At 37.0% G+C, this 13,146-nt stretch overlaps 1 protein-coding gene across 4 annotated transcripts in view; it reads right to left on the bottom strand.

The window, feature by feature from the left end:
* The window catches only part of NCKAP5 (NCK associated protein 5), a 254,198-nt gene that overhangs the window by 42,167 nt on the left and 198,885 nt on the right, over window positions 1-13,146 (bottom strand). For all 4 annotated transcript variants that reach the window (XM_074910863.1, XM_074910864.1, XM_074910866.1 and 1 more), the window contains one exon: window positions 11,569-11,647. In XM_074910863.1, the coding sequence (XP_074766964.1) occupies window positions 11,569-11,647 (79 nt within the window). The remainder of the gene's footprint in view (window positions 1-11,568; window positions 11,648-13,146) is intronic.

Below are 13,146 nucleotides of genomic sequence, written 5' to 3'. Positions count from 1 at the left end.
CACCTATAAGTTGCAAACCCCAAGAAAGGTCAGCTTATTATTTACCCAGGTGCTAGCTAAGGGCTGCCACAGCCATGCCTTTTCCATGTAACCCAGGCTCTTTCTCTTCTATCTCTTTCTTTCTCTCTTTATGCCTCAGTTCTTCATATTAAAACGCAGAGCTAATCACACCTCCCCATTACATTGGGGGGATTAAGAACCAAGGAGTTTGGCAACCAGTATAAAACCAACCTGCAGCCACTTGAATGAATAATGCTTTTGTAGAAATACCTTTACTCTGGCTTTTTTGAAGGCCATTCAGAAATTAAGAGCAAGCTGCAAAATACTTGAAGAGGCATTAAGATGGCTATTTTTGCTAATATTATTAGAGGCACCTGGCTTAACTTTAGTTGGGAATAAGTTCATTAGACTGCAGCTACAAAAGAGAAGAGGTCACACTTAGCGCCTCAGATACATGGGCTGCACACAGTGCCCAAGGGAGCATTTGCTGCTGGTATTTGGATGTTCCACTGAGGGTTTCTGTTCTCTGACGAGTGCATTTAAGGATAATGGGATGGAACCACTGATTTACCTGAGCTTAAGCAACTTTCTTATAAATTGGAGTTTGGTTTCACTCACATTGAGATACTTTCTTTGATTTTCTATTTCCAACTAGGACTAGTGAGAGTGCTTTAAGCATAAATGCTGTCTCTGGTAAACATTGACCCATTTATAAGTGCATAGGAAGCTCTGGGTTTTACAAATGCACAGGAGAAGATTCTGTATTTATTTTAGTAATATTACTGCTTTTTGTTTATTAGTACAAAAAAAGACTGAAGTTAAAGCAGTGTAAATATTAAACGAAGCTTTAAATAATTTAATTTTAGTTCTGCCCTGAAGATGGCTTTACTTAAGGGTACTACTAATAAAATTACCAATATACATGCATACCTGAAACAGACTGATCTTATTTTTTAATTAATGAAGTGAAAACTCATTAACAGAGTGAGCACCAAGAGCTTCAAATAACTTCTAGGTGTACTATAATCTTTCCATCTAGGTACTCTAGTTCAGCTCTTCCAAACCAGCTGAATCACTATGAAACTAACTGAATGCAAGCAGGAGCTCGTAAGATACCATCATGACTTATAGCCAGAAGAATAACAGATATTTTTCAGGAAGTCTATTTAAAAAATAAATAAATTATGCAATGTTAAATGCTGTTTTTGTAACTGATGTAATATTTGTAAGAATGACCACTTTGAAACAATATATTAGACCTCTTTGCCTGTGAAAGACAGGAAGTAGGGAAATTATTCACTATAAATATATTTATTGATTTATTTTTCTTGTCCTAACAGTGGATTGTCCAAACACAGATATTCTCCAGTTCACCTATTATTAAAAAGAGTGCACTAATCGTATACGTATTATTTATCTATTATAGTGATATTTTTGGAAGAGCCTGTTTTTCTATGATCTGCTATGATGGCTAATTGCATAATCAAATGTCAACAAGTCAGGTCTCTGACTGAAGACATGAATCAAAACTCCTTGAACTCAATTAAAAATGGCAAAGAGAACAACAAAATTAGGAACAGGCTTCCTTTCCTCAGAGTGAGAATTTGGAAAGGCATATGCCAGTACAGCTCAAATACAATTGGTAAATCAGGTGAAAATGTATTTTTCATAAAAACTCTTACTAGATGTCATCATAGAAAAGGAGCACAAAGTCCATGTGAGCACAGTTGAAACAAATGTTTAAAATGACACATCCTCATTCAAAATGCTTTTCAGTTTGCTCAGTTGTACTTCAGGTATATGAATTAGAGTTAATAGGAAATGCATGACTGAAGCTCCATACAGACATCTACAGATGGTCCTAGTCAGAAGCAGAAAACATGTGAAGTAGAAAAGTTTCAAATAGAAGGGCTCATACTGTTATGGAGAATACTGGCATGTACTATCCTGTAATAAGTATGATAATCAGGCCCAGTCCTGATTTGAATGATAAAAACGAGTATAGGGCCAGACTACAGTGTAAATCAACACAGCAGCATTAACTTCAGAGTTGAAGAATCCAGCCATCCTGGTTTTTTTGAGGCATTTTAAGCCTCAATGAGACCAGCAGATTCTCAGTATCTAGAATAATAAATAATTACACTGTATCCTATATATAATGTATAAAGAGCCACATTTCTTGTTCTAGTGATAAAATTTGGTATTTCTGGGTGAATAAAAGTAATGACAAAGAACGAAATTAACAGCAAATCATTGTGGCTAATAAGGAAGTGTTGATCCAAAATATTAATTCTCTCCATGGAAGAAAGACAAGCTAGACAGTAAGCTGCACCAGTGCTGCAGCAGAATTGGCAATTAGACAAGTGCTATGTGTACTATCTTTTAAAGTACAAAGAAATGATTTGTCTTTGCCAGACTGTGAAGAAGGTAAGCTGACATAAATTAGAAGACACTAATGGATGTTATTTCTCATTCACATTGGCAAGGTTCTCCATCATCTTCATGGCATGTAAGTAACAACTAGAAAAATACACAGAAAGTTTCACTCTATTATCATAGGCTCCTTCAGACCATCATTTCAAAATTATTATCTGCAGAAATACCCAAATGCCAAACAAGAGTCAAGAACACAGTACAGCAGACACTATTCATCCCACTTCTCATCGCCCAAACCCACATAATACTGTGCCTCTCACAGCTCTCTTCATTCTGCACAGTAGCCTGTCACCTTTTCAACCATACAAAAAAACACATGTTGATAAAATTCCACTGAAAAGATACAGAGCAACTCAGTAGAAGAGGAGGATATTCAATCAGCTTTATGCACCAGTGTGAATCGTTCCTGATGAGCAAGTCCTGGGATGGTAAATGCTGAACGCTGCTCCACACTGCCCTGGAAGGCCACTCGACAGCATGACCACACCAAATCTTCAGTAACATGAATATTGCAGCACAAGAACACAGAACTGCTAAATGTTGTGCAAAGCCTCCCAAAGAAATGGCACATTCATTGTAGACAGATTTAGAACAATGTCCCTGAAGATATTTAAAACTCAGCTGATGAAGTCCCTGAGCAGGAGGACTTCCAACCTATGTGCTTCTAGAGGTATGTTTCTACACCCAAGATCATCAGTTCTTGCAATGCCTACTGGTTATCAAACAAGATTTCCCCTCAGTGATGCCTCATTTTAGCTACTCTGATTCAGAAAAGTAAGTAAACCACAGACACAGGTCATTTCAATGGTGTTGAAGGATCAGAAAATGAAGATTTTGAAGTACAAAAGGGGAAGAACAGTGCTTGATAATTGCATTAAAATGTAAATGCTTTGGGGATATTAGATAGAGGCATGAAATTGCATAAACTTTGAGGAATTGAAAGAGGTATTTAGGTGAGTGAAAGTACAAATGTAACTGCTTTTTACTCAGCCGAGCTCAGTTCTGTTTGTGCACTTTCACACATGCCTCATGTCTGAAGTATTCTGAGGACAGTGAGACCACGATAGATAAAGAGGTTGTGAGGGTATCTCCCATGTCTTCCAGGCCCCTTACAGCACTAGGTTTGGATCCTGATGTTACTAGAGGGAAGCAGCTTATTTTAGTATTTATTAATTCATCATTGTTTGAGCAATTGGGAAACTAGTCCTTTGGACTAACATCCAAGCTGGTTTGATATAGCAAGTGATCATGCTGTTAAGGTGCCTGCTACACTGAAGTCCCATTTCAAAGCTTCAGCCCAGGAGACACACTTACTAAAGCAATACAGTCAGCACCTACAGATTTAACACCTACCTCTCAGCTTCCATATGCACACAGGGCTTTAGAAAATGGCTTTGTTACCGATAACTAATAAATGCATGCATAATTGTACCATTCTAACATGAAACAACTAATACCTAAACACAACTTGTAGCAAAACATAACATTTCCGAGCATGCAGATTTAAAATAGGAACAGGCACAAGCTGGAAATGGATTCAGTGAACACTGGTTTGGTTTGACTGCTTTTACAGACAGCAGTCTCACATGTAGAGACTTCTAGGTATTCTACAGCTTTACTGGTGATGATAGGGAAGATAAAACAAACATTTTTCCTTTATCTGATCATGTGTAAATGAATGATTCAACTGCTATATCAGTGATAAGAGGATCATTAAATAGTTCTTCTCAACTTCTATCAGTGGTTTGGTGAAAGGAATTAACACTGACAGTGATAAGTTGTTTTCTCAAGCATTGAGACTTCATGACAAGAGAGGATTTCTTTTGTGGTCAAAAGACATTTTATCAGTTGAATATTGTTCTTCATTAAATGCATTAGAGGCATCCATGGATTTGCCTGACATTTAAGCAACTTCTAGATTATCCTTTTGCCTCTCCACAGTGATGTAGATCACCTCTCTTTACTGAATGCACAGGCTGTAACACAGATCAATTTGTTCACCATCTTTCCTCTGTCACGTCTTCAGTTACATTTATCTCAGTAATTCATTACAGACCTCACCTAATCTGTCTCCAGGTTTTGAGGGTTCTTTAATGTAAATGTCTTTGCTCAAATATGTCAGGCTTAATGGACATGTTTTAGGATGATGCGTGTCAGACTTAATGTATTTACCACATTAATCAGGTTTGTTTCCTTCACATCTATTTCCATTCCCTGAGAATAAGAAAACATGAATTCAACAGCTGTTTGCTTAGTACTCCAGTAAAAACACCCAAAGTTTTAGTAGTTTACATAATGGTGGATAAAACCAAGTCTTTTGTGTGGCAGATATGGGTGTCCAGTATTTTTTCTTCCCTTACTGGAAGCTTGGTGCAAGCTTATTAAACAAGCACATGAACTGCTATTTTTTTCTCTAAGCGTTGGGATAGGCCACTGAATAACTTTTATTATTGGGCATTATGAGTATGTACATTAAATGGCTCATTCAGAAATAAAATTTGAAACATACTCTTTCAGTTCCGGTGTTCATCAGATCTAGATTTCAGAAAGAAAGCAAGAGAAAAAAGGCAGATGTCACTGGAGCAAGGATCTGTTGATTAGAAATGGTATTGGTATGGAAACAAAAAGGGCAGGCTCTGTGTTGTGGTCTAGATTTGTGGGGAGTCAGTTATGAACAATACTGGGGCACCACACAGGCAGTAAAGAGCGACCACCAGTTTTAAACAATGCAGGTGAACAAACATAAGGGGAAAGGTGAGAAAATATTGTCTTGGCAGTAAATGGGTATATTTGTGCAAAAACCACACAGAACCAGGGGTCAGAGATAAACAAATTTACCCAGGGTACTGGAAAGAACGTAGACCTTTCTCCTCCTAAAAAAGTCTGCTTATGAAGTATGCTTTTTAGTTATCATATATATATAGTTTCATAGTATGGCTACTGGGTGCTGAATAACACAGCATCAGAATACACAAAAAAGGCTATTATCTTTAGTATTTGAAACCTCAATACAAATAATTATAATGCTGACATTTCACTTAAAGTCAAACTCACATCTAAAATATGTTTTATGTCTTACGTATGCTATCATTATATCTGTAAAATTGCTATAAAGGTGATAGCAACTTATCTGTAAAACTTGCTGTGAAGGACATTTCTGGTTTCTATTGAAAATGTAGTTTGATCACTTTTCTTTGCTGCATATAAAGCTTAAAGGGGTGGGCTTTAAAACACAATGCAACATATAAAATAGCAACACCACCTCCTTTCTGGAACATCAGGCATCTAAAGGATTCAACCCAATGTTTTCTAAAGAAGACAAATCTCCAAAAAGTTGCTTAAAAGACAGACCTTCCTTTTTTCTGACCAGATTGCCTTTAAATTAAACTGCAAAACCGTTCTGCAAGGTTGTTCTTGGAAAGTAGAAAAAACGATGATAACACCTGCTATAAGGCAGATGATTATCAAGAACTTTAATGGAATTGAGTGCTGGGCTACAGCAGAGCTACAAAAGAATCCCTTGACCTCAGTGCGTGTTTTTGTTCTAGCACAAAGCAGCAAAGTCTACAATGCACTTTTAATGCTGCTTTGATAGTGTGGAAGCCCAACCCTCTATCCAGCTAGACACTTTCAAACCCCTTTTAAGTATCTGCAGGCATTTTCTCTGTATTATAAAAAATGCCAGTATCTACAAGGTTCACATTTAATGTTGGATGAATCGATTTTGAGCAACTGACCTGGACCTCTAATGAAAATTTGACAAAAATTAGACCCAAGTCTTTCTTCAAAGTTTCAAAAATTCTGACTATATTTATCTTCATAATCTTTGTCTGGCTCTGAATTTCACCTGAAATACTCCAAACAAACAGTAGGGGTCAATGCCACAGTTAGATAATTTCTTTTCAAGAACTGTGACTCCTTCTACTGTGGATTCTAACCCCAGCCTGCCTCAGGGAATTCATTCCCCATGCAACTTCAGTAGGTAGTATCTTGTGCTTCCAGTGGGGTAGGTAATACCAACAACACAGAGATATATTTTGGATTGCTACTACCAATTCTTGTGTTCTCAAGTACTTGCTCTCTAGAGTACCCAAAATGCTCAAGCAAACTGCAGGTCTATTCAGATTTTTAAAATTTATTTTATTTTTACCAGTGATATCATTTCAAGGACAAAAACCTACCTGCAGTGATGTCCCTGATGTCAAAGCTCAACATACTTTATTAATGAATCTTGTCTTTTAGTTCAATCAGTGACACATTAAAGATAACATTTGAAAACAAAAACTTTCCAGTTCAATAAAGTAATTCCTTTAGGTGAACTGTCCATGCTTTCATATACTCCCTAAACTTGAGAGCTTTAGACCAGAATTGCTTGTTTGATTTATTTAGGAATTGCTAAGGATAGAATGACCAGGATGGAAATCCACTACAGTGAATAAACATATTTGCACATATAAATATCTGTGTCAAAACCAAAATCCTTTTTCTTTGTATTGAAACTTGAGTATAAATTTAAGAATAGACTTGAAACCTTCTCAGACACCTCTCAGCAGCCTATTTATGTGAATATATGCTGAGATTGAGTTTTGTGTGAAGCTTGAGTATATATCATTAGCAAAAAGCATACTGAATGTTGACTTGTTTCTCTAGTAAATTTGTCACCCATTTGGGGTGACAAAGAGAAAAGGAAACTGGACCCAGAGAAATGATTATCATGCAGCTTTTAAACACAGTGTTTGGTAAATCACCAAAGTGTTGATGTCTGAGAAAATGGCATACTCCGTCTTTCCTCCTTCAGCTTCAGCATAGGTTTATATCAACACTGAAGGAAGGTATTATTAATTACAACTAACTTTTCTCTTAATTACAGATAGATGTTGCTAAAAACAAACCAAGGTCAGGAACTTTTTTAATTTGTGTAAGGACCTCTATAGCCAAAACCACTTTTGCTCCTTCAAGGTGCCTGTATTTTAGCCATAACAAATGAATATTAGAATCAAGGAAAGTGTCTTTGGTATGACTGTTACTGTATACCATAGTATTCTCATGTGAAGTTGTCTGCAAGAATGAATTCTTCAGTAATTAGCATTTGTTTGCTTATGCCATGGATTTTTGGCTTTTCCCTTGAAGCCGTTTATCAATGAAAACCCTTAATACATTATAATTAATACAATCACACTTTTCCAGGAGTGGCTGCTAATTTGAAACAGTACTTGAAATATAAAACATTAAACTTTCTCAAAAATGCTTCTTTCTTCTCAAGATGTCCAATTATTAACTTCTCAATGTAAAGGTGTCATTTGTAACTGCCTTGTAATTTTTTGGTCACTGTGACAATAAGGAAATTCCAGACAAACACTGACACTTCTCCCTCGGGGGAAACAGAATTCTTTTTCTTTGTAAAATGAATGCTTTTTTATGTTTACATGGGAGCAATACTGCCAGAAGCTTGACACATCATCTTTGCATTCAATAAAAGAATTTTATTTATAGGAATATTTAGAGACCCTTCTGTACCTGTCTGAGCTGCGGAGTCTCTCGTGACATGAGAGGAGAGTCAACCTTTTTATCATGTCCTTCCTCTTACTAGGTACTTTAGCATTTCCCACTTCATCATTCTTTCAAAACCCAACTGCTTTATTGCAAAGAGCTTGAGGAAGGAGCTCTGAAGATGACTGGACCTGAAAAGTGATACCTGTGGATTCTTAAGGTCTCCTGTCTGTGGGAAGTGGAAGCACAGATAGCATCTGTGCTGCCAGGGCCACATTTGGCATCCTCACTGACAGTACAGCAAAAGCATCCAGGGTATAACATATTTTTGTTTTAAAATTTTAAAAAAGGTTTTAAATATATACTTAAGTAAAATATAGCACAATATAAATGACTGCTTCATATGGAAACAATCATGTGTTCCTGAGACACAGGTATACTAGAGGGGAAATTTTATTACTGTGCATTCTTGTATTCTTTCAATTTAGCAAATCCAAAGAGTCAGCAAAATGCTTAAATTTGTTTAGATCAACAACTGGCAATAAATTAAAAACCTAGCAACTGGCATTTTACACTTTTTTTGTTTAACACACCCAGGAGTATCTCATTAGTAGAAAGTGATGAACCAGCATTGTCTTACATGATACCAACCTTGAAGACTGTTCAGTTACATGTATCTTGTTTATTAGCTAACTGGGCAGCTGATGTCAATTTAGGCATTTTACAGCAACATGTGCTTTTCCTATTATGTAAAGAACATCTTCCCTGCTTAATCATAGCCCTTCTACATCTTCTATACATTCAGCTCTATTTTGTTAACAGTTTAGATCAAAACTAGTAGAAAAAAGTCATTAAAATTCAGCTACAAAACCACAGTGAACTCTGTATTCTTAAAACAACTGTTTACGACGGTGAAGAATGCAGTAAGAAATTAATTTATAGCCTACTGAAAGTTTCAAGATTTCAAAGATGTTCCTGTTCTGGAAGAATCCCCAACATTGTGAAACTGTCCATGAAAACAACAGACCAAAAGCCTCCACCAGGAACATAAACTGCCCTCTTTGCTCAGACTAAGGATCTGGCTCACTGTCGTGCTTGACAGCACTGAGGCATAGCATTTACAGAGCTGTCCTTCACGTATTATTCCCTCCTGATTCTGAAAATCAGGAGCGTAGGAGCTGCTAACAAAGAAAGCCAAATTTGGCACTCTCACATTTCAGGTAATTCTCCACACCAACAAGTTCTTTATAATTTTCAAAAGTTGTTCCTTGTGTATGGTTTTGACTAAAAATCACAAGCTGACATGGGAAATGTTCCAAATGAGTGTTTCTTAAAGCTGCATAGTTTCCTTTGTATCAGAAAAACGTCAGAAACTCTATCAAGGAATTTGGTAAAAGAATCTGAACAAGACCTAGGAAAGCTTGTTATCCATAAAGAGCAATGCAGACATGCAGCAGCAAAAATACCGATGTAAGATAAACCATAGCCTGATGAGAGCAGAATAAAACAACATGATACTGATTTAGGAGTATTCAGGAAGTGCACTTAGATCCATGCTTCTAATTTCCCAGGCTTGGGCTTGTCCTGCTGAAATAAGTAATGACTGGTACATTCTGCATTAGGACTCACTGTGCTAATGTTAACAAATTTGCTTAGACTTCTATTCTTTTTACTGTGCCAGTACTACCTATTGCGTATAATGTCATCAAAGTTTCCTGACATTAACAACCTCAGGGCAAACTCCTTGAGTTATTCTAGATGGTCTGACGCAGGGGACCAGGGATAGGTGGCATCCTGGGTTGAATATTTAAGAGATAGCACTGTCTAGGGAAAAGAAGATGCTTTTGGCAACTGGTATAATTCATATGATGGAAAGGTCTTTGTATGAGCTATAGGAAATTCCCAAGGGTAGCACTGCTTGGCATCTCAGTAGCACTACTGTGGACTTGTATAGACCTGGGCCACAGACCTACCAGTCACTTTATTCCTGCCATCAGCCCTGAAAAAAGTGAAAAGTCTTTGCAAAAAGGGACTTTTGCGCACAAGAGTGCTGGACCCACAGTGATGACCTCTGCCAGCTAACTGAGGGCCTTGTGAATGCAAGGCACAATTGAAATCTGACTTGGGGAATGCCAACCGACCTGCTCCATAACCACTATGTCCTGTCAGAGACTCATACTGGGTGCCTGTGGGAGAAGCAAAATAGTAACAACCTCAAAAGCCACCTGCATGACATATTACAGGACATAATAACAAAATAATGTATCAGAATACATAGCAATTAGGTCCTAGCCACAACCACCAATTACACTGATGAACACCAAGGAAGCACTGGTATCTTTTCAGAAAAAAGGTCTGCAAATAGTTGTTTTCTCTTGCTCACTATCTGGATTAAAAAATTAAACTAAAATATTTCACATCAATTCAAAGTAAAAGTTTTAAGAATTTTGGGGCAGAGGCAAAATAATTATTTCAGTTTGAGGAAAAAGAATTCTGAACAATCTTAAGTGAGTTATTCTCTTCTGGGCAATTTCTAGTAACAGAAAGTAAGTCCTTTATTCACAGAGTGAGGAACATGAATTTCTCTTTTCAGGGCTAGTGCCTACCCACTCAGAGAATCCTCTGAGACTCTTACACTGCACTGTTGAAAGTTTTTGTTATTTAGTTGCTGTAATGAAGCCAAGTTATGGCTGGGTTCTTAGAGACAGAAGAGTTTAGGGATCTTTTCTGCAAGTAAGACAGACAGAGTTTACTTGGCTGAATTTGGGACTGAGAAGAATGTACAAGTCAATAAAGCATGCAAACATTTTCCCATTACCCCAAAGAGAAGCGTGTTTTGACACGATACCTCTGTTCAGCCCCACTTACTCGGTTGACAGTATTAGTGAAATGAAAGAGTTTCTGGCTAGCAAAATCACTTCCAGTGTCCTGAAAACACTGAATCAGATTTTAACTCTTGCAGTCTTTGACTGCAGATAGAACTCGCTAAAGGAGAATCTTCTACATTCAGAGTCAGTTCCTTATATTGGTGACATACTGATCTAATACAGATCCCCAACAGACTTCTGTTTTGTCCTCCATTGCCTATTAGATATTTCAACATGTACTGCAGTTAAAAATTAGTACATGTCAATCAAGAAGCAGGGCAGATGGTGCTACCCTCCTGAGAAACATAGAGCAAAGGGAACTTTATTTTCAGAACATCTTTAAGGTCTTCTGAACAGACACCTGGTTTGCTACTCCTTCTGGTTTAGTTTATTACAGAATTTTATTCTGTATTTTACTAATTCAAGGCCAGATGACAGAGTTACAGTATATCCGTATTATTCCCACTGAACATACCATGCATAACAACCCTCAAGTTAAACCACTATCTGTAACCCATTGGTTTTGGAGAGTGAAATGATCTTTTTTTAGCCAGATTCCAAAGCCCTTATGTCAAGCATTGCATTGATCCACAGTAGGTAATGGTATGTACTCATCTTTTACACAGTTGGTGAAATTAGGCTATCCAGGAACAGAGCTAAATGAATGCTAAAGCTGACATGAGGTGGGCAAACAAATGAAGTAATGAGAATTAAACACGTTTTTTCCCAAGAACTGAGAAAGCAATAAAATCCAGTGTAAAATATAATTTTGTACCTATCACATGACTCTGACATGTAGTCCTTGTCATGGTGTCCTCCTCTTCTTCTGGCAGATTTTCTGTGACTACTTTAGCCTGTACACAGTACAACAAAAGTGAAGAACATCTGTGACTCTGTTTATGTTGCTTCATGATAACTACAGCATATCTTTTCAGAAATAAACCAGAGTAAAGTTACAGGGCATATATAGCCTGTCTCATTCTATGAATGATACCTGAGGATATCAACTTTAACTTAATGCAAATATGCAGCACAAAAAATACTCTTGGAAGATGCAATTCCAAAAAAAGAAGTATTTTTCTGCATTTGGAAAAAAAAAAGCAAAAAAAAAAAAAGCAAAAAGCAGCTCAGTTTTCCTGACCCCTTGTTTGTTTCTCTCTAGAAATACCATGTTTCACATTCTATGCTAGAAAAAAAGTGAACTCAAGATGTGATGTGGTATCTCTGTAGTACAGTTTGCAGACACTGAACTTTGGCATTTTTGTTTCCACCTTTGTTTAAAAGCATCCATTAGCTAACAGAGAAAATTTCATTTAAGAATGCAGTGCACACTAAGAGCTTGTATGTGTTATTCAAGTATGTGCTATGCAAATCCCCATGATATTCTATTTTTTCTCATGAAAGTGTATTTTTGCTCTGTTCTGCGTTCCTGGTTTCCAAATGTATATATAATCTGAGTATCTTCCTAGCATACAGTGAAAACCCCCTCCATTACATGCCATCAGTGCCCATAATTTAGATCCTGGGACACATTTTTCTGCCATGCTATATAAATCAAACAAGAATGAAGATACTTTCAGGGTGATGAGAGGAGGAAAGCCAGCACTGCAGAAAAAATTACTTTCAATATCTCAGAGATCTTAAATTATTTGTTAATCACTCTCTGCTGTTTTAAACTACTTACAGCACATTCACAATACTATTAAATGTGCTCTGTTATCTAAACCAGTAGAATTTATCATAATCTGCATATCTTTGATCATAGTATATATTCTGCTTGTCTGACTTACACAAGTAGCCCTATTGACCTCTTGTGACTAGCCTCAGTAAGACTCTCTATATTTATAAAAGTGCATTTATAATCTCAATCCCAGAGATTTGATTACATCTTTTTTCTTCTGAAATGACGTTCTTCAGGCTAAAGAAAATGAAGAGGAGAGTATGTGATCATTTGGCATCAAATTACAGGTAGCACAATTTCTCACATTTGCAGACTGCATGGCGGTCTGCGGCTTGCTGCTGATGTGACATTTCACAATATTAGGATAGATCTCTGGGTATTCCCCAAACACACTGTCTGCAGACAGACAGTGCTATACAAAACTCCCGGTGTCTTGATTTTGGTGCCACACTTCTACCTCACAAAGTAAAGCCTGTGGCTTTTCTAAATTACACTGGGCTGTAATAAAATCACAAAGATGAAATGAAGCAGTGCAGCACAAAAATTATTGTGTCTCACCTTAAGCTCCAGCCAAGGACATGAAAAAGTATTGGAGAATGTGGAATATCCTTGGTGTGGGCTAAAGGATTATGTATTTCTGTTGGCTGGCCTTTAGAGCAAAGTGCTTTTTTG

The sequence above is a fragment of the Athene noctua genome, chromosome 7, assembly GCF_965140245.1.
Source record: "Athene noctua chromosome 7, bAthNoc1.hap1.1, whole genome shotgun sequence".
NCBI classification, from domain to species: domain Eukaryota; kingdom Metazoa; phylum Chordata; class Aves; order Strigiformes; family Strigidae; genus Athene; species Athene noctua.
This window is presented reverse-complemented; position numbering and strand designations above follow the sequence as displayed.